The sequence below is a fragment of the Morone saxatilis genome, unplaced genomic scaffold (assembly GCF_004916995.1).
Source record: "Morone saxatilis isolate NCDOM2014 unplaced genomic scaffold, NCSU_SB_2.0 Contig22, whole genome shotgun sequence".
Taxonomy (NCBI): Eukaryota; Metazoa; Chordata; class Actinopteri; family Moronidae; genus Morone; species Morone saxatilis.
In genome coordinates this window covers 22,094,221-22,119,688 of record NW_023339785.1, presented here as the reverse complement: position 1 = coordinate 22,119,688, position 25,468 = coordinate 22,094,221, and the positions used below count along the sequence as shown (strand labels likewise).

Here is a 25,468-nt window from a genome sequence, read left to right as displayed (position 1 = left end):
CTCCCTTCTTCCCATTCTACCTTCCTCTCCCCATCCCTCCACTTTGTCTTTCATCATTCTGTTATTTTTCTTTCCCTTTTAAGAAACTGTCTGTTGCCCTGAAACTGGGTCTTTTTTCCCTCCCATGGGTCTCTGTGATTACCCCCCCCCCTTTCCTCTCATTGCCTCTCCGCTCTTTCTCCCTCCCACTCACATCTTTGCTGACGGATTAAATGTTGAAGGCAAGGTCTGGTAGAGAAAAAGAAAAAGTCTCTTTTAATTGTGTTGATCGCTAATTAGCCAGCCTGTCTCATCTCTCGGCGGTGGATGTGGTAAAACAGGATGCCCTTTCCTGGGTCAGCGGGCCACAGCCTCAGGCATAACTTGTACTCACACACACTCACATATGCACACACACTACTTTGTACTTCTAAGATTCGAGTTTGAGCTGCCAGCTTGTAGATTTTCTCAGTGGAGGCTGGTGACTGAAAAAGTTTAGGAGGGCAGGGTGAATCGGTAACTGTGCAGTGAAAGGAGATTTTAGCTAAAAATACATGGTTATGTAAGGAAAATGCTCCACAAACCTGGGTTTCACCCCCCTCTTTATTCCCCACAGACCACTCTCCCTTGCTTCCAATCATTCTTATCATTGTTTACTGTCAGCTGTCTCATATTTATGCCACAAGAGGCTATCTTGAATTATTTCCACAAGCAATAATTCTGGCTTTCAAGACAGAAAACCATAGTTCATAGCCGTAGTGTAGGAATGTTGAAAGATTAAAAGCAAATTTTATTGGGATCTGTCCAATGACACTGTGACAGGACATAAACGTATCTGTCCTTTGCAGTGTGCTGTGGTTCAGTGGGTACAGCGTGTCATAAACACTGCCTGGATTAGGACTTCAATTCCCACAGGGCCCACCTACGTTAAAAATGAATGCACTCATGAATGAAAGTACCCAGCTAATGGTATATGTTACATCATATTGACCTTATTATAAAAAGAAAAACCTGTAAAAGGCTTGCCTTTTCAAGCTCTGGCTAATATTGTAGAAACACACAATTTATTGTCCGTGCTGTATTCAGCTTTTTGTGTGAGTTGGTATATAAAGATTTAAGACATTCATTTAATTTCATTATTTACGGTGGTTGTGTTCTGGCCTCTGCGGTCGACTTGTTCCTATTTCCACAGTATAAATAACACAGGCTGTACAAAGGAATACTTTTGTTGTAATTAATATACACAAAATGTCTTTTAAAATATATTTAAATCCATTCTTTGTTCTGATCTTGAATATATAACTTTGTACTATTCCTCATGAATCTTAAAGTATATTGTCTTTGGCTGATCTTTTTAATCAAACTTTCCTGCAGTTACAGATACGAGGCATAATCAATGGGCGTTAGCTTTGAGAAGTGGATTATATAAGGACCAAATGTATAGTGTGGAATAAGGACTTTGTGGTAGTTTCAAGTAAAAGATAAATAGTAAAAATAAATATGCAACCTCGGTGCTGAGCTGATTGAAAGAGACAGAAAACTCTTATGTGACCGTTTATGTGTTTAATAGGGAAAGGATTAATTGGATATTAGTTTCGGTGGAAGACGGCATGTGTTGAAAGTGAGGTAAATAGTGACTGGAAAGGAAACCGTATCATATCCAAAGAGAGAGAGACAGGTTTGATAAGTCGTCTATGTCTAAATATTAGTAGTTATCTTAAACAAACCATTAAGCTCCATTAATCAAGTTGGATATTTTTACCTACATTACTTTTCCTCTTGTTTTACAGAAACCATTGTTTCTTGCTGTCACTTTAAAAGATACACAAAGATTCAGTTTTACCCTCATTTTTCCTTTTTCTTACTTGCTTGTTAAGTGGAATTTGAGTCATTTTCAGACAATGCAATGACATGATTTACCCTGTTATTCTCCTTTACCAGCTACCCAGCTTCTCTAATCACACTGCAGGAAAAGAATTTAAGCCAAAGCCCTTCGCAGATCCCAAAAATTGTTAGCAATACTCATTAGAAACCAGCAGGTCTCATTGGCAATGTGTCGGCCTCAGTGGGGGATGCTAACAAGCCTTTCTCTTTGTGTCCTTCCAGTCATCTGGAGTCGGAGCGCAGCGCCCTGAAGAGGAGAGAGTGGGAGAGGAGGAACCAGGAGGTCCAACAGGATGAAGACCTGTTCTCAACTGGATTCAACCTTTTTGGAGAACCTTATAAAGTAAGTGTGGTTGATTAATGGATAGTTAATAATGTATACATAGTTTGCAGAAATACACTTATTTGCTTTCTTTCTGAAGCATTAGATGAGAACATTGAGATATTGAGACACTGTGCATAAAATAAAAACATGAAGTTTGTTAGTTTGAAATATTTACAGCTTGTAACTCCACCTAAAGCAGTAAATGAACATTTTTACATTTCTGTTTGTGTACAAATGAAATGAGTGAAATAGAACATATATATTTTTTGGACTTAAGAGTTACCCACGCTAACGTTAGCTGTGTTAGCTGTTTCCCACTGCTTGAAACTCCATACGGTCTGGGTCTATTTATTTTAGGAGGGCGTGGTGATTTTAACATTATGCATATGTGGGTAATTTTTCACCCCCACCCTGGTAATAATTACCGCCACAATTACCTCGTGTTTTTCAGCTAACTCGCTCGTTTTTCTTATAGGGACGTCGTTTTGTTTTATTTATTTAAATTTCACTTCTGTGTAAAAATTTAGTAAGCCAAAAATGTTTCTGCTAATCTGATGGATGGAAACATGCTAACATGCATATATAGGCGTATTTGGGAACAGAAATGACCACAGATGAAAAGCTAAAGCTGTCAGGCGAGCAAGACGCTGTAAAAGTTTTTAAAAAAACATGTAAATGTGTTGCTGTAATGTCGGCTTTGAGTGCTGGAATTCTCTTTTGAACCCTTGTTCTTTTTTTTTCTTTTTTTATATATTTGTTTACATTGTGGGAAACTGGAACCATTAAAAGTATGCAGAATTAGCTATTAGCATCCTGTTTGCACTGCGCCCAGCGGGGTGCAATGGATGTACAGACAAATGGATTACTTTGATACTGAGAAAAACACGATGGTTCTGATGAGTCAAGTTCTGTAGTTACAAGCAACATCTTTTTTCTATGATTTCTAAGCAATTTAATGAGCGTTTCTGATCCTCAGTCAGTGTATGTCACACTGAATGTTGACTGTGTTATGACTCAGAGAAAGAGTCTAATTCACCTCAGAATTCACACAGAAAATTCACCTCACGCAGTATCTTTACCTCACGTCCCTCCCTCCGGCTTTTGACTTTGTCCTGCTGAAAGTCCATGTCTATTACAAACCATATCCTGTAATTTCCTGACGGTTAAAATGCCTTCTGGAATGATGAGTTAAATTACGGAGGAGCACAGTGAATATTTCATTCCCCACCTCTCCCTGTAATGTTAATCCCGTCCGAATAGGGCTTAAAATAGGTTATTTGCCTTCCAGCTCCATAGATAACAACACCGCAGTCTTCTGATCTGACTCATAAAGAGAGAAACTTTTTCACTTTTAATCTAAAACAACACATTTTACAACTGTCTATCTGTTTAAATTTAAAGACTGAAACACAATCTGAAAAGCAATCTGTAAGCGAACGTCAGTAATCTACACACAGCACACACTCAGCTTTACAACCTGGCTGAGCTGTGATTCTTTAGGCCGAGTGCTGCTTTCTCATTGCTGTTTAGGAGACAGTTTTATACTTCGCTGTGAAGTTTTGATTGATCTCCGCGGGAGGAGAATGGACATGCCTGACACCAGAATTTCATTTGGGCGAATGGAGTGAATTTACGACGTCTTAATCAGCGAGGATGGGCCACTCTCCTCTAAAGCAGCCCCGCTTTGTGATTTAGGCTCATACGAGACAGTTTTGCCTTGTGCAAGTAATCAATTGAAAGGAATTGTTATTGCTAACTAACAATTATCCAAACATTTTTTTGTACCATAATGCATTTCAGCGCTGTCTTTGTGGGTGATAAAGCAGATGATGGCCTATGGATCATTTGTAACCATTTTTTTCTCATGCTGTCCTCCTGAGGCCAATTGTGTAATATCCCCGAGCATAAGGTTCTGGTCTGTTCTGATCTAAGGCACTTGAGATGCCATTATTTTGTTTCTTCTTTAGCTGAAAGTGAACTAGCCATGCATGAAGTCCATTGACACTCTCCTGCCCCTGTGTATAAAATTGATTTTGGTTTGTTAACTCTCATTTGCTACCGCCAGGCACTTCAACACTTGGTTATGCCGCCAAGTGTATCGACCTTGGGACAGACTGGCTTTGAATCTTGACAGAATGTGTTTAACTGCTGCTGTGTCTGAACGCAGAGGACACGGGGGCTTCTCACTAAGACGCTGCTCAGGGTTTCGGGGGCGACGGCAGCACAGGAGAGGTTGTTCTGATAATGAATCTAATCCTAGGTGCCTCCATACTCCAACTAATTGTTTCCAACTAATTAATGGTGCAGAGGTGAGGTCAAGATGTGTGTATGTGAGGCGAGCGCAAGGATGACAGCGGACTGGGCTGTGTGAAGGGTGATATTTCACACCACTGCTGCTATTTAGATGTATTTTGAGGTCATGATGCATTTTGGCATCTGCTTTAAGGGGTTTAAATTATTGAAGTGGTTGGAGATCGTTTCTTTACTTTTATTCTACTTCTTTTTTAGTTTTTCTGCACGTATTCTGAGAGCAAATTTCATGTTTCAGGTGTGCTTAATCAGGCATGATCATCAATTAGGTGGAGGTTATGGAGGTGAAATAGAGGATTCATGTGATCAAAAGCTACATAAACCTCAATTTAGGGCTGGTTAACATTTAAAGTGTCTGTAATCTGCTCATAAATGACTAATGTGTAGGATTTAGAAGAATCTATTGGAAGAAATGGAATATAATAGTCATAATTATGTTAATTGATAATCAACTGAATATAAAAATCTATGTGTTTTCTGCTTAAAATGAGCCCTTTATATATACATACAAATACAAAAAGTATAGTGCTATAGTGGTTCAATGATCAGCCACAACTCATCTTATACTAAAACATAATTTCATCTCGACAAGTAAGACTGTCAGCTGCCAGAACAGTACGTTTTGGTCCATAAAACCAAAATAAGGAGCTGAAAGATGCTTATATGCTCTCTACAGTTGAGGGGAACTGCAGAGTCAGTTTCATAACTACAATGGACCCCTCTATAAGAATATAATATAAGATTATTATCTTTTAAAACTCCAGTGTGAGGATTTGATTCAAACTCCCTAACTTTACCCTCCCCTTCCAAGCATTGTTGGAGAAAACTGCTGTGCCTTTGGGTGAAACCCACAAAAGAATTGGTGAGCCGATCCTCCATTTTAAGGTACAAAAAAGGATAACTATTCCTGTAATCAAGTGATTATACACTAATTTAAAACATACCTATGAATATTATATTCCATTGCTGCCAATAGATCCTACTAAATCCTACACACTGGTCATTTAAGTTTATTAGAAGTGTGATTATACAATTTAGATACAGTAACTCATTTGTGTGTATCAAACCCTTTTTGGATTCTTTCACGTACCAGCACCTGACAGAAGTATGCTTCTGTGCACATAGTTTCTACATCTCTCATTAATTAATAACAATAATTAGCTTATTATTATAATAGGACTATAATTGAAGGTAAAAATAAATCAAAAAAATCTTAGAAATCTTGGAGCAATGATACATCTCATAAGCGACTGGCCCAAAGGGTTTGACTGCATCTTTCATCGGGGCACAACATGTTTGCTTTTTTCGTATTCCAGCTCTTTCCAACTAATCTTTTTCCTCCGTACAGGTTCCCAGTTTATCTCTCAGTGCTGCTAAACTTGAAAAACAGCTTTGGCAGACCTTGCCACTTTCTTCTGCTGATTTATTTGCCACACTAACAATTTCTTTTTCCTTTTTTTTTTTTTTACATTTTTGAGGGTGTTGCTTTACTTCATACAATTCAGTGGATTTACCACAGCTTCTACAACCTCTCTGCACTTTCTGTGTCTAAGTGCTGACTGAACTTACTGAACAGCTCCCTTAGAGATCCATATCAGCCCTTTTTCATTATCACATAGGATTTATAGAACTTTTATCGCTCCCGCTCTCTCGTCTTCATTTTTTTCTTCCATCAGTCTCTCTCTGTACCTGTATATCCATCGTGTGTCCGTCACTCTAGTTCCCTCTGTCTTTCTCTCTTCCTCTCTCCAGTATTCATACTCTCTGTCAGCTATTAGCTAATCCTTCTTCTAATCCTGTTAAAGAGCGTTATGCTGTTAGCAGCTATTTGGGATGATCTATTCACACACACTCATACACACATAGGTATTCATCCTCTCTTTCTCCTCTGTTTTCCATTTTGCCTCTCTGTAAATGTGTTTTCTGTTCCTCTTCAGCCACCAGATCTTTTATTCATGAGCCTGAGATGGAGAAGAGATGGGCTAATTTATTCACAGCTAACTTTGGCTTGCCACGGTGTGTAGTGTTTGTGTGTGCGTGTGTACACACAGAAATTACATCTGTTAAGATTATTTGAAAGCACTTCTCTCCTTTCTTATATGAAACTTTTGTAAATAAGGCTTGATTATTTGCCCTGTTTCATTTTTTAGGTATGTTCATGGTTTTCCTTCTTTGGGTGTAAAAATGAAGGATACTGTGAAGAAAGACATGATAGAATAGATGAATGTTGCCTCCAGTCACAGAGATATGAGATGGGGTTTCTGTGGACATACATGCAAATGTAGGAGAAGTCATGTTTCAGCTGCTAGATAATCCCTGAGATTGGGTCCGTAACTTTGAGTGAAACAGAACCATCCATTATCTTTTACAAATGCACTCAGTGTAACAAGGTGTGGTCACATAAGGTCCCCAAGGAATTCATCAAACACAAATTGGGCTCTACTCTAGAGCTTAAACAATTAGCCTACTAATCAATTAGTTGACTGAGAGAATATTGATTGGTGTCTATTTTGATAATTCATTAATAATTTCAGTAGCCATGGCATTGTCTGTAGAGCCACCACTTCTATCTAGACTAAAATACTTTACAACAACTATGGGATGGATTACCGATACAGATATTCATGCTAATGAGTTAAGTAGTTCCCTGATTTTTCCTCTAGTGCCACCAAAAGGTTTACCTAGATCTGGCTTTGAGTGAAATGTCTATTCTGTTGAATGGATTGCCATGAAATTTGGTGACATTGAGGTTAAATTATGATAACTTGCACGTTTAAAAAAAGGGTTAAAGGTTTTGCTAAAACACTAAAAGAAGATAAACATGGTAAACATTACACCCGATAAACATTAGCATGTTAGAATTGTCATTGTGAGCGTATTAGCATGCTTATCTGTAAGTACAACCTCACAGAGCTGCTAGCATGGATAAAGACTCTTGTCTTTTTTAGAGCCCGACTGATGAACTTGAATTCATTGAGCTGGAATGAAATTAGACCTTTTCTATGCAGATTGTGCACCAATTTTGCACTGATATGACACTGCAAATGTACTCAGAAGGCTGCCTTCTTAAATAATTAACTTTATTAAAGAATATTTATGTTAAAAATTCTTTAACATGTTAAATAATTTAACATATATATTGTCAACCAGTTCTAGTTGACATTGCTGAGAGCTGCTTTTCTCTTATTCTGCGCTGCTTGCCACAGTATACATCACAGTGCAAAAAGCTGGATGATGTTTGCAGTGACACCAATTTATTAACACAAGCATTTTTTTGTAATATATACCAGAAATACAACTGTCTTCATAGCAAATATACGCCAATACAGTACCGATATGTTAGTCAACCAATATATTGGTCGGTTGGATGTTTCATAGACTAAACGATAATCAGTTAAACAAGAAATAATTGGCAGATCACACTTAAAATTTCTGGTACTTCAGTGTTCATGGAGGTTGTGTGAAGGTTGCCATCCATTTCAGTTTTTCTCGGTTCATAAACTGTTAAACCAATCTGATTATGAAAAAGGGCATCACAATATAACAATTAGCATCAAATGATGCTTACATTGTCCTCCATTAGAGCAAAGGCAAGGGTGGTGTTATACTAATTTGTAAGGTTGTGAAGTGTCTAACACACATACAAACACGCACACTCAGAACTCCCTCCTGAGCAATAAGACCTCTCCATGGATCATTGCCTGTTATAACAGCATTATTTGGTTATTGACTGAAGCTGTTTTGCATAGGAAAACAAGTGATGTACAAGATGTGTGATTTTATTCTTCTGACCACTGTGAAAGTAAATCAACCCTGACAGCCTCACACAGATCTGCATGATCAGTGTTAAGCTCCACTACAATCAGCGTGGAGATTATTCATTATTATTACATGTAACTTCATCCTCTTTCCAGAAATATTACCCAAGATTAGTTAAGCACCTACTTCCTATGAACATAAATTCATTATTCATGAATTCATTAACCTCTCCAAATACAGGCAATTTCACCCTGTCTTGAAAATTAGATAAAGGGTCTTACTCACTCCTACTAATATGTTTCAACCTTTAAACCTATTGTGGCTTTATCTGACGCCACCACTCCATGTTGCCACGGGCGTGATTGGACTACAGGCTGTCAAATACTATTGACTAAACCACAAAAGTTATGTAAAATTACAGGGCCAGATTTAACATTGATCTTAATCAGTGTTTCCAGTGTTCATCAATTGTCTGTTATTCATGATGAAATGTCACGATTAAATTACAGGCTGTAGATCTTGCATAATTCAGACTTGACTCATGATTAATATTTGCTTCACAATTTGTTGCTCAGGTAGAAAAGAAATGTCAGAATGGATAAAAATCTACAGGTCTTCACTTTCTGCTTCTCTTTCATGGCTTTTTGCAAGAATTTGGTTCCAAATATAGAACTGCTGAACCCGCTGCTGATTGCCCTTGTCCTTTGAAAAATGCCAAATGATCAAATCATGTAGTTTCATCATTAAAGAAGCTGTCAGTGACCGACACAAAAGGTACTCCTGAGCTATTCCGAGGAACATCTCAGCATTACCACGTAGCAGCTGAAGGTGCTATACCGTCGTATATCAGTAAGACCCGCACTGTCCTCCAAGCGATGATTGCTTGAGAATCTGGGGTCAGGCTAATAATGATTCCTGCCCCATTAATTTTACTGCTCCAGCCTGGACTGGACCCTCTTAAGGGTGGCGTGTGTTTAATTAATCATCTCATCCTGATGTCTGGTCAGTGGTCACCCTATCCGTCTCTCACTGTTCCTCTTCGGATGAATAAAGAGGGCTTTTCATCAAGCTTAGAGAAATGGAAAAATGGAAGACTTAATTAATAGTCTCTCTTTCTCCCTCTTGTCTTTTTCTACTTCCTTTTCTCCTTTCAGACTAATAAAGGTGATGCGTTGGCCAGTCGCGTCCAGAACACGCTGGGCTCCTACGAAGAAATGAAAGACCTGTTAACCAGCCATTCTAACCAGAGCCACTTGGTGGGAATCCCCAAAGGCAGCAACAATGTGCAGACCCCAACCACTTCAACGACGGAGAGACCCGCCATGGAGTCCCAGCTTTTCACCGAAGCCCTGAGAGGAGGAACAGGTGGAGGAGGAGGAGGAGGAGGAGGAGGAGGTGGAGGAGGAGGAGGAGCAGCAGAAGGAGGAGTTGGGGACAAAAGGATGGGAAATGCATCTTCCTCATCTTCAACTTCCATGCAACCTCCTGCCTCGACCACGTCGTCAAACACCACAACGGTCCCACATCAGAATCTGAAAAAGTCACGGAGCTCCATGGACTGGTCAAGGGCAGGCCACGGACAGAGTACCCAAGGAACAGGCCTTGTTCTGGGGTTAGGACAGAATGGGCAGGGGCAGGTTACAGCAGCTGCAAGTGGAAGAGGGAAAATGACTTTATTAGAGGAACAGAGGCATGAAGAACTCTTTAGCTCGCTTAAAGATGAACTCGGTTTGAAAGGAGACTCAAGCCCTTCTTCCTCCTCTTCGTCCTCCTCTTCCTCTTCCTCTTCTTCTCGGAGAAGGCACTCTTCCCACCCCTCCAAGACCCTTCCTCTCCCAGGTGAGTCCCACATAGCAAGGCTTCAAAGAATTAGGTCATTTTTGGGAATTAACTTATGTGCTTTCAATTTAAGAGTTTCATGAAAGGATTGATACCGCTCTCATGTTTGTACATTAAATATAAATCTAGAGCCAACAGCCGTTTAGTTTAGCTTAGCATTAAATCTTAAATTCCTGAAGATGGGATGGTCCCACACACTGACAGTCTCCCCACAGACGGACACACGCACAGGAGAGTTATATATAAGCTATAAGCTTACCTACAACACAGGTATCACAAAGAAACTTTTAAAAGCGGCTGTGAATGTGCTTCTAGTGACTGTAAAAGCTCCAGCGTTTCTGTTTCCAGTGCAGACACGGAGAGTCTGACAGCAGCTGCTGATAAGCTCTGACTACAAGCACTGACTTCTTGTTACACTAAAGGTAGTCAGTCTCTCAATCACTCCGGTCCGTGTCAAGATCTTGTGGCTGTCCTTTGCAGGTCTCTGATGCATTTTTTAGATTTACTGAGAGGGGATCTATCAGAATTAAGGGGTGCAGTTATACTTTACCAGTGTTGAATATCTCAGAATTTGGTTGATCAAACTTGCCATTCACACAACAAAAAAGGGACTTCTTATGTTTGATATTCATGGAAAATGTTGTATGTACTTGTTGGAACCATGAGTGCTTATGAATAATTTCAGTGCAAAACACTATCACCTTTTGGGCGGGATTTATGAAAATTAACATCTGCATCCGATGATAACCACATCTTTCAGTTGATTTCTAAACCACCAAGCAACACATAATTTGCTTTGATTGTGATTGGCTCCATCCATCTGGGAGAGGGATTTTTCTTGGCATTCAACCTTCATTAGATTTTGACAGTGCAGCACAAAGTAATATTCTACAATAACAGGTGTTGCTTTGGTTATTTTTCACTTTCTTTTTGGTTTTTCTCCTTTTTCCTTCTCTTCACGCAGATGGTGGCAATTTTCGATCTTCCACCATCGATAGTGGCCATTTTAAGTCTTCCACTAACACAGAAAATGGTGGACATTTTAAATCCTCCCCGTTTGAAACTGAGACAGGTTCTCACCTGTCTACATCGTCCTCCCCGCTGGCTTCCACATCAGTTCTGACGACGCCTACTCCTGGTCTAACCACTCCCACTTCTGGACTGACTACCCCCACCTTCCCACCTGGTAGCCTATCAGGGAAGCCGATCGCAGTGCAGCAGAAACCCACAGCGTATGTTCGACCAATGGATGGCCAGGACCAGGCGCCTAGTGACTCTCCCCAGCTTAAACCCCCCCTAGTGGCCACAGAGGGATTTAACAACAGTCAGGCTTTCGGAGCAAACTCCGGGAATGTGAAGAATAAATTGCCGAAACTGAGTCTTAGCCACGCAGGCGAGGTAAGGGAACAAACTTCCATACATAGTTTAGTAATGAATGGTGTGCCGGTGTACGTTGAGGCTTGTTAGACCAAAAAGTATGCATATGAAGGAAAACTGGTATCGGTTCCATGTTGCTTTTGTCTTGTAGTTGTTACAGCATGATCAATACAGATTCCCCAAAACATTATAGAGACAAATAGAGACTGAAAAATACAAAGTATTGTTAGCTACACTAAACCTATCATTTTTTTAAGCCTGGTCAATATCATATTAAAGACATTGTAAGGCCAAAAATTTTGATTATTGGATTTTAGACTTTTTAGGACTGCGCAAGTCCCCACAGACACCCTGAATAAAGATTAGTAGGGTGATTAGCAGGGATAACAAATATTCTTAAATAAAGAATTTATTTCTTAACTTCCAAAATAAAGAAAACGCTTTTATAATATTTCCATATATATTTGATTATGAGGAATAACCCTTTGTTTCATTTTCAAGGGGGTTCTCAACCAAATGTGACGAAAACAAACAAAATCATACAGAGACAAAACAAACAAAAAAAGAAACCTAAAAAGTTACAAACCAATGGACAATATTTTTTTGTAACGTTATGTTTCAACAGGAAATACATACAATTTTGAAAGAAACATTTTTGGAACATAAACAACTTTGGTAATTCATAATAAATATAAATGACAAATGCACCTTTGATTTTTTATTTTGACAGCCAAAATATAGTTTAATTGCTCAAAAACAAATTTAAAAACCATAGTTTATATATTTATTTATATAATCTAACCATGTATTATTAAAACTTTTTTTTCCAAGGAATTAGCATTTAAATAACTGAATGCAGTGTTACTTATGCTGGAGACATGAATGCTGAAATATAAACCCCTCCTTCCTTAAAGGCACCTAACATTATTCTAAGAATATAAATGACACCTGACAAAAATAGAACCTAAAATGTATTCATGAGCGTTTGGTTGAGTTGGATAACAGTGACACATACTGTCTGGGCTTCTGATGTTGTGGGTCGACTGCATGTTTGCAGGTTTGCGATAACGACAGCAACTCTCTCTTTTTCAAATCCAGCACTGTGTTTTATTTCCATAAATGATATATTGGGTGAATATTTACACATTAAGCTAATTGTAATGTCAAATGAAACTGACATTACAAAACTCCTCCACACGTCACTCTCTGAGTCACTCACTTACTCCCTGACCTCCCTTTCTCTCTCTATCTATCTCTCACTCACTTTCCTTTTCAAAACAGCAAGAAACACCAGGCTTTATGATGTGTGTGTGTGTGTGTGTGTCTGTGTACTGTATGTGTGCTGTGTGAAACTGGTTGACAGGCGAGTAGTCATCCATATCGAGCAAGCCAGCTGTTCCTGTGCTTTGATAGAGCTAGTGTGTGTGTGTGTGTAGCACTCCAAATGAGCCCGAGATGGAGCTTTGAGCATATGGCACTGAGAAGGAGAAAGCAAGGGAGACAGGGGAGACAGGGACAAAATTAAAATATACTTTACTTTCAAAACTTTCCTATGGAGGGTGAGAAAGACAGAAAGTACATTCATGGCCGTGAGTGGTTTCTTTCACTTTGTTTCACCCACACATCCATGGATATCGCTTGCTTACCGTTTAGTTTTCACTTCTCTCATATTTATTCTGGCGAGAGTTTGTTGGAAGGAAAATGTAAACTCAATACTGACTGAGGGGGAGGAAAAGAGGGAGAAAGCGGGGAGACTGATGATGGGAGATGGAGGGGTGGTGGAGGGGATGAGGCAGAGAGAGTTAGGAGGGATAGAGGAAGACAATGACTGACTGATTACAGCACCTTATCATTGCTGTATTTGTTCTGGTTAGATGAGTTATTGGATGTGTTCTGCAGCTTAAACAGCAAATAGCAGCAAATCAGAGGATTGAACCAGACACCAAATACAAGACTTCAGAGAGGCCTGATGCTCATTTTATACCAGAAAACAACAAGGGTTCCTACACAGTATAAAAAAAATATGGAATTTGATTTTAGTAATTTCCAGGTTTAGATAGTATGCAAAAAAGGAGTTTTGTGTATTTGTGTTTCCAGACTATTGCCCTTTTTCTAAAATATAAAATTCAGAATATCTGAAAATAAATTAAGTGTTTATCATGGCGTATGCTAGAACTGCCAACAGTCTCTATATACATAAAACCACCAACGATTAAAATGGTTACACCAAACATCTATAGTAAAAAGTGTATCTGTAGTCATGTCTCACATCAAATATTTTGTTACAGAGGTGGTTTGGTCCGATGGCTTATTTTCAGGAGCACAGAAGCTGCTGAAATATTACAGGAATATTAATAGGAATACTACAGACAGCAGTGTGTCTCCATGATCCTCTCTCTCTAATGTGACTAAAGGTTGCTACTTGTCACTTTGATCATGAAGGTGACATTACTCCATTAAGCACACAGTGTATATATAGTGTAGAATTGAGTATTTATAGGATAAAGATTAGATAATATTATTTATCCAAGATGAAACTTTGATCAACAATTATTTGGCAACATAATAGCATACATAGTCAAAACACATAAAAAAACTATTTATTTGCACAATAAACATATAATTTTCTACTCTGATGTCAAATATCATCTGAAAAATCCACCAAGAAGTCAGGAAATTTGACTCAGGAAAATATGGAATTTTTAAATAGAAAATGTCCACGTTTTACCCTTTGATTAGTGAATGTGGGAACTGAAAGTGTAGTAACGGTGGTCCTAATGTGTTACATTAATGCAAAACCAATAAAAGGAATTCCTGTGGAGTGAATCAGCGTGATTGATTTTCCATTTAACGGTTTTCAAATTAGTTCAGGTGCCATGAATGTGTTTGAAATACTCAATATGTTGCTCACAATTCTGTTGTTGAGTGTTCAGAGGTTTTGTGTGTGTATGTTAAGGGTGTGTGTGTGTCTCTGTGTGGCAATAAGCCTTTAAACTGCTGTGAAGCTTTCCTGTTTGCACTTAGAATTATTGATTGGAGCCCTGTTACTCCAAGTCTGTGTGTGTGTGTGGTGTGTTGTGTGTGTGGTGAAGAGAGAGAGAGAGGAAGAGAGAAGAGAGAGAGAGGGAGGGAGAGACGGGTACTGTAATACTATTGATCTTTTCCTAACAGTTACAGTAGGCTTAAATTTACTGCTGGACACACATTTAGTTGCTGTCGGCAGCTCAAAGTGAGGCACTGCATGATTTTACCTTAGAATGATCCCGTTTGAGTTATTATGATGTTTAGCTATTATTACTGTGGTTTCAACAGCATGTCGATATCTGCTGTGTCAAATGCATCAAACCAAAAAGAGAAGAATAAAGAATTATTAATAAGCAAAGATAACACTTAAAGCCTTCGAAAACTTCACTTCAAATTTTAAGCATTTCTTTTCACGCATTTCATAGTACAAATAGTCTGCTTGAACAATAATGTGTGTCTGATCTGCAAAAAAAAAGTAAAATTTCTACATTAAACTCCTTCAAGTTTCTACATCACACTTTTTTAAGTTGCACATAGGATGGACAGGATGTCACGAATCATGTGTGTAGGCCCCGCCCATAAGATCTGATTCTCAGTGAGCACAGAGAAACTTTCCACTTTCAGCTGATGAACGTGACAACATCCTTCTAGTGTCAAACTCTGCACATACATCGATCTGCACAGTGAATCTCAAATATCAAACTGTACGAACAAGCAGAAAAACATATATCTTTTAGTGGAGGAGGACTTTAAATAAAAGCATCTTTACTTATTTATTAGGAGTTTAACACTGATCTTGTTTCATTTTGTAGGTGTGGTTTAATCAGATTTGATGAACAACTGTCATTCAGATGTTGCTAAATCCTGATTGGTTGAAGTACATGACGTCACCTTTTTCTAACCCTTTTCATACCATTGAAAAGACAGATATCTCAAATGTGAAATAACCCAAATAGTTTGAACTTTGGGAGAAATTAGTGTGTGACTATAAGAGAATGGGTTGTCAGGGCCTTTAAAGCAGAATTAATTACTCTTTTGACCACTTGGGGATAGCTCCTGCTGAGGCTGGATACAAGTTTGATGAGAGCAGTGAGACTGAACCGAAACAGTAAAGTTGCAGGCTGTAAAACTAAAACACTGAGCTGAAAGATGGTAAAATGCATGGTAGATCTGAGGGGAACTGCTGAGTCAGGTGGTAATTCTTTGTGGGATTGTCCCTACGAGTGACCCTGTCCACATTACATGTAGTCATTTCATCCATTGTTTTAAAAAAATTGCAGCTTTAAAGGTTATATATATAAGATTTAGAACATTCATTTAGCAGCAAACATCTGAAGTCATTGCGTCCTGAGCAGAGAATAACGTCACACTCTCTTTGCCTGTGTTGATATATGCATAAAATTACTGCTTTTGTCTGCGGAGTCTGGTGGTGTATGACAATATTATAGCTGTTTCTGGTTAAAGGTATAGGTCTGTAGGGATCCTTTCCGTAATGTTGTCAGACATTTATAATATGAGACTGTTTGTTCCAAACAAGCACTTTAGTGGACTTTAACTACTTTAAAGGATTAGCCAACGTTACGTTTTACGGCTAATTTAACTCTATAAATTAATGGTTAGTTTGACCAACCTACCTTGGTTATTGTTGGAAAGACTAACAAAGACAGTTGTGTTGAGTTTTATTTATTATCTGTCCAGTTTGAAGAGTGTTATTATCTGATAGGTAAAATTTAATACTACCCATTGGCTTTGTTCTGAGAGGCTGGTGCTCTAGTGCGACATCTAGTGGCAAGTATATTTGTGTATAACCTTTAATTTGTGACAAAATTATCAACAAAAAGGTCTATTTTTGTCTTCAAAATTCACATAACATCGAAATATACTTTTTTATAAATCTTTAGGTATTATTAGGTCACATAAATTCAACGGGATTATACAAAAATGGGATTCTGATAGAAGAAGAAAAATCGTATCTTTTGTCCTCGAACGGGAAAAAGAAGCAGAAGAAAACACTTCAGATAAATATTTATGCTTTACAGAAACACTAGCTCCACTTGAAGTAAAGCTGTCACTATGCTTTTAGTGACATTCAGTTGCTTACAGTCTCCACTACATTCTCATTCAGGTAAACAACATTCAAGTCAAGTGGATGTACAAATATATTTGTGAGGCCCTGCCAGCGAGGCTGCAAGAAGGTAAACATGGAGGTGACAGGTGACATTTCCAACAGCACTGTGACAAGTTTCATTTACATGTAGTTCAAAGTATAGAGCTGATGTAATTTCACACTGATTTGAAGGCCTGCTGTGGTGTTTCCGTCAGGCGTGTGTAGAGGTGCACACGGCGCCTCACCACTAATGTAGCAGTAAATAAGAAGCAGGGTAGACTAAGACCTCCAGTCAGTAATCACCATGAGGCTAACACCAACCAAATCAATTCTGCTCTCAGAGAAAGCGTTCATTTATGCCTTTTTGCATGAAAAGATCCTGCCTTTATATAACACACTGGTTTGATAAAAGTGAACATGGGAATATACATTCATAAAAATGGATGTCAGCCTAAGAAGCTGGTTAAATGGAATTCAGATGCACTTGCTCAGTACTACATTAAGCTTCTTGCCCTCTAACGTAAGGTCTGTCAAAGTTCTTTATGTATCAGCAAAAATTGGTTTCTGCAGCAGAATACACTTATATAGTGAAAAGGTAATGTAGGGACAGCTAAGCAGAAAAGATGTTACCACTTTTAAAAGGCAGTATGAAACCTTAAAGGTCCAGCGTGCAACATTTAGGAGGATCTATTGGCAGAAATGGAATATAATATTAATAGGTATGTTTCCGTTAGTGTTTAATCACCTGATAATAAGAATTGCTGTGTTTTTGTTACCTTAGAATTAGACATTTTTATCTACAGAGGGCGCAGGTCCTCTTCTACCACCATGTACACCATGTTGAACCACCATGTTTCTACAGTAGCCCAGAATGAACAAACCAAACGCTGGCTCTACTGCAGATTTAGCCTTTTGTGTTTTTATCGAGTTTTGCCGCCACTGGAGTTTCTCCTACATGCTTGGAATGGGAGGGTGAGGCGAGGGCGTTGTAATCATCGACTACACTGCTAGATGCCACTAAATCCTACACACTGGACCTTTAGTGTGATGTAATTCAAGCTTAAAATAAAATAATAAAAAATAATCACAGTTGTCACAGTGCAAAAAACAATTTAGTCAAATGTATTTTGTATTTTAGCTTGGATTTAACAAGTTAACTGTCCTTTCTCTTTCAGTTTACACATTGAACGAAGTGCAAAAGGGTGTGAATGTCAAGAGTTTTGAATATTTTAGCTACTAACTTTAGTTCTGGTAGGTTAAACACGTAATGTTGGCATCTGTGTCACTGACGACGCTGATGGAAAGCAGCTGTAAGTGTTGCTGGAAGGTGCCAGATGATGTCATATTAGCAAATTAGTTCGGTTCATCAAGCATCTTTGAGTTAGACAAGTCAGTGCAAATCAGCCTCAGCTGTTGTTTATTGGTTATTGGTTTATTGGTAACACTTGTGGAGTCATTGCATTGAGATTTTGCTGCCATGGTTAAATAGTAAGGGTGTCTAAGACGATCCGATACGTATCTCGATACGTGGGCTACGATATGATTGAGGGGCTGTGCATTTTAATACAGAATGATTGAGTGCCATTCGATGCGATATGATGCAATCATACAGTTCTTAACATTTGTTGAATGTAGACATTGATTTCCCGTTATAAATTGAAATAAGCCAGTTCTATAAGGTGCTTTGCTTACCTTCAAATCAATATATTTCATAAAATACCAGGGAAGTATTTTTGTTTCTTTATGGCACAGGAAAAAAAATGAAATCTATGCCATTGTGTTTACTGCATTTCCAATAAACACAGACACTTACTGTTAGAGAAAACATTTTGACATTATTATTATTATTATTATTATTATTATTATTATTATTATTATTATTATATTTTATTGTATTTTGAGGTTGGTCATGGTACTATTTTCTTACATCCTTGCACATTCCCCCGTGGCGCTGGCTGCTGTGCCAACTTGAATTTCCTCTGCAGGGATCAATGAAGGAACATTTTATCTTATCCTAATATGAATATAAACTGAAGTCTGTCTCACATACTCATGCCCAGATGCCTCAATCTGGCAGTTAGTTAGTTAGGTAGTTATTTTTTATAAAATACACATAAGTTCTTCAGTACATTGCATATCATAAACTTTGCAAATCCCCTCTCACACACACTGAAAAGAAAATAATATATATTTATGAAAATAAACATAGATAAGGAAATAAAAAAAACAACTGTTGTACATAGTTCTATGTGTCTGTCTAACAAAATATTGACACTTTTGAGCATTACTTCCCTACATGTCCCGTGTTTCCTCAGAAGTTATAGCAACTAGTGGAGTTAAAGGGGATATGATGCCATTGACGGGTGACCAATGAAAGGCACTGTTACTTTATATAATAGTACAGATTTCTCTGAGTTTGAACTGAAAATATTTGGGATAATGTCAAATACACAACTCAACAACTTATATAAACAATGCGGAAATTATACCTTTAAGACATTGTTTCACTCACGATTATCGGGACAGTCGAATAAGGGAAATTATGAAAAACAATATATACACTAAATAGCACTAAAAATTATCTCTTTAGATTCTTAACCTTGTAACAAGGGAAACACCTATCTGATATCTGCAACCACAGTGAAATTTATGTGAGTGAGGAAGGACAGGAATGAGACGGCATCAGACGGAGAAAGAAAAAGGGAAGAGAGTTTAATATAAATACATTTTACTAACCAGGCAGACTTCTTTGATTGGAGTGTAGCAGAAGGTTAAAAGTGAGAAATTAAGGGAAATATTGGATCGAAAATGAGGATATAGGGTTTCTACTGACTGACTGAAAAGAAGTTGCAGTGGCTGCCAAAGAATTCTGAATTAACATGAGACCTATTCATGGAAAAGTGTTTGTTTTTCAGTGAGCTATGGATTCAGAGCCTCAGAATAATTTACTGTAGAAGTCAACAAATGCTTAAGGAAGCTCTCCCTGTTTGTACATTCATTACTGTAACAGTGCAGATGGATCGTCAGGCAGACATGGGGGAATAGCGGTGAAATGTGGGGAGGAGGGTGTATATAAAATTACTGTATATAGAAATACCTTCTCTGAGGAAATAAAGAAGAGGCAAGAGAATGTGGCGACGAGGGAAACGGGGATAAAATATTTTCTCACTTCCACCAGAACTAGAAGAGAGTTATGAGGAGTCTGCCAATGCAGCAAACAGCTGGCTTCATTTGCATAATACCCATCAGGCCTCTCTTTCCCTCAGGCAGCCTGTCAACTCACGGCCGAGACATACACGCATATACACACTCATGACACCACCATTCACTCTGTCATATATTTATAGGCACCACGTATCTTCTAGATAGTAGTGCTACTGTATCAGTCGAATTCAAAGCTCCTCTGTGACTCAATGAAAGCTTTTTTAATGCTTTAATTTATTTGATTTTCATAAAGCAGACTAATTGCCTCTGCAGAGAGAGGGAGATGAGACGATTTAGCTTTTATGCTGACAATAAAATGATCATAAAATCGTCTTCTAGAAACAAAGAATACAGTCCGATGAATCAAACTACTCTTGAGTGGCTGCAGTAAGTCAAAGAAGAGGGTGCTTGGGGAGAAATACACTTTGGCCAAATAGCATAGGGTAGGTCTCCCATCAGCAAGGTGCTGCTGGGGTGTCATCACAGCAATAGCTGCCCCGTGATAGGAGAGATCACAGAGGAGAGAGGGCAGGAGCCTGGGCTAGTCTCTGTGGGTTTTAAAGTTCAATAATTTAACAGCTGAGATCGTCTTCAGGTTTGTTACAAGATGATGTGGTCTGCGATAATGAGAACATGGGAACGATGTGGGGTTAGATAACAAATGGTGGTGATGTTATGTCATGTTATATGACGACGCACAAGCAGAAGGAAAGAAAAAAGCATGTCAGTATGAGCTAAAACATTGCTGACAAAGTCAAAAGTATATCGCTACATTTCTCTTTACATTTCACAGATTGCTTTTTCCTTAGAGACAGCACACAAACACACACACACACACACACACAGGATGGCGGTTTTATGATTGCGGCTGCCACAGTGCAGTTAGTTATAGTGCTGCCGTTTATAACAGACAGAATATGATTTCAGATGAACTGTTTACCCTGAGGATTAACATTATAGCTCTGTTGACTGGATTAGCTGCAATGATCAGCATTGATCTCTGCTGTCACTAGAAGAGGCTGATTCTGTGTATTATCGCCCCTCAGAGTGCTGTCATCTCGCTACTAAGTAAATCCCCCCTTCACACCATCTGAATTGGACATTTTTCAAGAGGCTGGTCAGATGAAACTGCTGCTATTTAAAAATTTCCAGCAACGCCGGTGAATCTGAGGTCTGCGGTTCAAGCTGGGGGCAGGGCCGAGTGCTCGACACGCAGCGGCTCCCGGTGATGGTTGACCAGGGGTCGCAGCAGTCAATCCCTGCACTTTAACTGCAGCTTCCACATGGTCTGCTGGAGTGATTTGGGGGCTTAGTGTGCCAGCAGTAGCATGTACCTGATGTCATGGGTTCACACAGTGAAGACTTTAATTCATAGTTTAAAGCCTGAGTCTGTGACATTTTAATAAAAGAATTATGAGCGGGTGTAGAGGTATTCAGAAATAATTTAAGTAAAAGTAGCAACAGTGAAATAAATGTAACAGCAGCAAATTCATTTAAAAACCTCTTATGCAGAATAGCTCATTTGGGAGCTTATATTATTATATAAAGTATATTATTGAAGTATTATTATTGAACATGTATTTTATTGTTGCATCATATTTTATAAGATGATTATGGATGGATTAACCTGTTGGGGGGCACTGATATATTTATTCTGTCGCCTCCAAATTCTCATAAAGTCCAGTGTAACCAGTACTCATATGCTGAAATAACGCTGCACAGTTTGTGATAGTTGTGGTAATTTGATTGAACCCAACTTAATTTAGGAATATGCACCATGTGAGCACCATATAAACTACAATAATCAAATTTGATTTTTATACAGGGCTCATCTGCCACACAATTATGTTGTTATGCACTTGCTTTAGTTGATATTGAGATGGTGGTTACTGTTTGCATGAACTGTTAGCTGCATGAAAACTACTTTGGGGACATGAATAAAATAATAGCACGGGAACAGAGGCTTCCACGTTCACTCACTTCAGCAGTTCAAATGTAATACATCACTATCTCACAGAGTATCACTCCACCAACTCAAGCTATTTCTAACAGGTAAGGTGCAACGTCTTTTGGTTCGCACCGAAGATAAGGAATAGGGTATGACATCCTCCCATCTACAAAAAAACCTAAATACATATGTAAAAAATAAATACATTTTACAATTTTGTACTTGAATGGTGCCAAACAAATTTGCGATTAAACAAATCACCAAAAAACAATTTACACGTAGTGAATGCTTTTGGTACCCCTCGGGGGGTTTTGTACAAAACTTTTAATCTGTAACAAAAACTGAGAAATAAATTATAAATTAGTAGAATTTCTCCCTCTGAAATGTGGAGGAAGCAGGAGGATAAAGTAGCATCAGTACCTCAGAATTGTACTTTAGCACTGTGTTTGAGTAGACATAATTAGTTACTTTGCAGCACTGATTGCTGTCTAACTGCATCCAGAGAGGATTGTTTCATATGTCTCACAGGCATGATACTACGGAAGCCAAGAACAGTCAGGCTTGTAAATATTTTTCATTATCTCGAGGTAACAAGACAATTTCTCTAAAAACAAGGAACAGGATGATTACTAAGAACTCAAAAATGTGTATCTGGTTAATTTGATCACACCTGACTGCCGGGGAGGATTCACAACTAAACTGTTACCAGAATATACGTCCGAGAGTTAATTTAAGACATTAAATTCCTGGCGATGTGATGCAATACCGACAAAATATATCATGAGAAGACTGAGATTAATGAAATGGGCTCAAAGATCCCTGCCATGTCTGCCCTGTTTCCTGGCTGCTGGTTGATTTAGGTCAGGGTGAAAATGAATATCAACTGGTTACGCTACGTGTCATTCCTTCATGCATTGTTCATTATGATGAACCAATGCTACATCTGTTCACCGTCTATGCATGCTGGCATGGCATTCCTGATCTCTGATGAACATTATAAGTAATAAGAGGAAACAACCTTTTGTTTTCTCATGATAACGGGTTGATTATCTCCTTATCTCGAGATAACAAAGCTCGTTTTCTTGAGATAACGAAATAATTAACTCGTGATCTTGAGATAGCGTCATTAAGAAAAATAACTGCCAGCGTGTCCGCTTTGGGCTTCCCTATGATACACAGTTAGATTTGGAGAAAATGTAAATCCACATTTCTAGTATTTTCTTCTGGCCCTTTTTATTCATTATATCCCACTATATTATCTCCTCCGATCTAGCTGGAGCTGCCGGGTCTGGAGGTACATTTATTCTTTTATATGCCCACATGGTGCCAGATAAAGTGGATTGCCCACTCTCCTCTAAAAAAATAGTTATTTTATATTGTGCCAGTGGTAAGTCCATGTATCAAGCTCTTATGAGGCTGTAGGCAACTTCATATAATACATTACAGAACTGACTGAAATTCTTTATGTAATTTAATAAAAGAGGGGCTTCATTTTTTAAGATCATTCCTTGAGATTCCAGATATTTATTTCCTAATTCAAATCTCTTATATGTTGTCCTGAACACATTGCTGATATGTGATTGATATTGACATGCTGTCGATATTAATTCCCCAGGATTTTAAGGTAATAAAACATCCTAGTTAATACTTATACATCTTCACTAGTAAAATATAATATGCAACTTGATAATAAAAAACTGGTCCCACTATTCTATAGCAGCTTATGTCTGGTGGCCATAAAAATATGGTAATAAAAATCTTTATTGCTCTTGGCATTACAGAACAATACACGGAGAACCCCTACTGCTAGCTCTTTAGTATTATTCATTAGGTTCTGATACAGGCCAGTGGCTGCTCCTAACTTTGTGTATGTGTTTGTGTGTGTTGTGTGTGTGTGTGTGTGGTAGGGCCTTTTAATAAAAAATGCCCCGCTGGGCTCTGCGTTGCCAGTTTGCCAATCAGAGCATAGCCTCGATATGCAAATCACACACACACACAGGAGGAGTGGGCGCACACACACACACACAGTGGGAGAAGGAGTGTTTTGATCTACCAGGGCCATTACAGACATTTTAAAATCCTATGAATATAAAAAAGAGAGAGAGGGAGAAGGATGGAAGTGAGAAACGGAAGATGAGAGAGATGGGCGAGAGAGTGTTGGGGACAGAGAGAGGGGAGGAGAGAGGGAGGAGAGATATGACCGGGGAGGAAAGTGAGAGGAAACAACATTTTCTGTTCTTTTGCTGTTTATTATTAAGTTCTAGGGGAGACCGAACGGGAGAACGCATCAGAGAGATTACATGGAAGATAGACGATTAAATGGCTCCCTCACTCGCTCTCTGCCAATTTCTGTGCATTTCCCAGGTTTGTTTATTGTTCCTTGATATTATTGGAGTCTGGCAGTGAGAGATGAACCTCGCCTGAACCAGAGCCTGAGATTTATGGAAATGCTCGGTATCAATAAACATGAAGCGTGATTGGTTGATTGAGCAAAATGCATCCTGCAATCAGAACAAATGCCTCGTCATTGTTGTGCAGCCGGCTACATCACTGATGATTTGAATGAACATTAATATAGGAAGAAACAGACACTTACAAACTCAATCAAACAACTAAGACTGATGACTAACAAGACTGTTATTTGGTCTATAAATGATTAGACTCCACGCACCGAATCATCATCTTATTGAAAAAGTGTTTGGTCTCTGACCCTTGCTTACCACCAAGGAGAGGAGAGGAGGAGAGGAGAGGAGGATAGAGGAGAGAGGAGAGGCAGCTAATAGGGTGATTAGGGGGGAGGAGAGCTGCTGTTGAGAAAAAGACTTTGTGTTGGATTATTTTCTCCTCTTAGGAGCTTACAGAGAACCAGTCGGTGTTTTACACCTCAGCTCTTAACACCCCCAAATCCCCTGATTTAGACTTAAACTGCATAGAGAGGGAGGAGAGGAAGTTGGGAGGATGAGTAAAAGAGGGAGAAGGAGAGAAAAGTGGGGGGATAGAGAAAGAGAGGGAGCAATAGAATAGTAGGGCCAGACTGAGACAACAGAGGAAAAGTCAAGGAGGGAGATGTGGAAGTGTTCATTTAATTACACATTTTCTAGCACACAGGAAACAACATGTTTGTTTGGAACAAAACAACTGACAAAGGAAACACTTAATTAAGTGCAAAGGTGAAAGAGGGAGGTTTACAAAGTGAGAAATAGATAAATATATCTAACTTTTAGTTAAAATTTCCCACTGATTAAAAGAAGTGTGGATGCTTTGAATGACAAAAGTGTGTAGTGTGTGTTTGTGTGTCACAAGCTTGCTCACTTGTCGTCCTCCGAGTGTGTCTGCACCACCATGGTGTGAAATACTGCAGCAGTGCTTTTGGCTGCAGTGTAAACACACACAGCTTACCTGTGAAGTCACACGGGTCTCACCTCATTTTATAGCTCTGTGGCTGTCAGCATCCGGGCCCCGGGCCAACGCTGGCACCTGCAACGGTGCTGAGATGACTCTGTTGGGTAACCCGTGCAGATGTAGCTTATACCTTTACACGTTTTATGGTATTTATACCAGACAGTGGAGAGAGGCACAGGACAGGAAGAGTAAAGATATCAACTCCAGAAATAATAATAGTGTTTCAAGTTGGTCATCAGAAGAGACTTATAAGCCAAACTCTTTTAGTCCTTCTCCACAAAAATCTTTTTTTTTTGCAGCATTGTCCTTC

General features: G+C 38.7%; 1 protein-coding gene across 1 annotated transcript in view; it reads left to right on the top strand.

Moving 5' to 3' along the window:
- LOC118333386 (AF4/FMR2 family member 3-like) overlaps positions 1 to 24,718 on the top strand; it is a 25,190-nt gene extending 472 nt beyond the window's left edge. The window contains exons 2-6 of the mRNA XM_035668994.1: positions 2,086 to 2,206; positions 9,412 to 9,622; positions 9,665 to 10,096; positions 11,061 to 11,494; positions 24,608 to 24,718. Of these exons, the coding sequence (XP_035524887.1) occupies positions 2,086 to 2,206; positions 9,412 to 9,622; positions 9,665 to 10,096; positions 11,061 to 11,494; positions 24,608 to 24,718 (1,309 nt within the window). The remainder of the gene's footprint in view (positions 1 to 2,085; positions 2,207 to 9,411; positions 9,623 to 9,664; positions 10,097 to 11,060; positions 11,495 to 24,607) is intronic.
- The last annotated feature ends 750 nt before the right edge of the window (positions 24,719 to 25,468 follow it).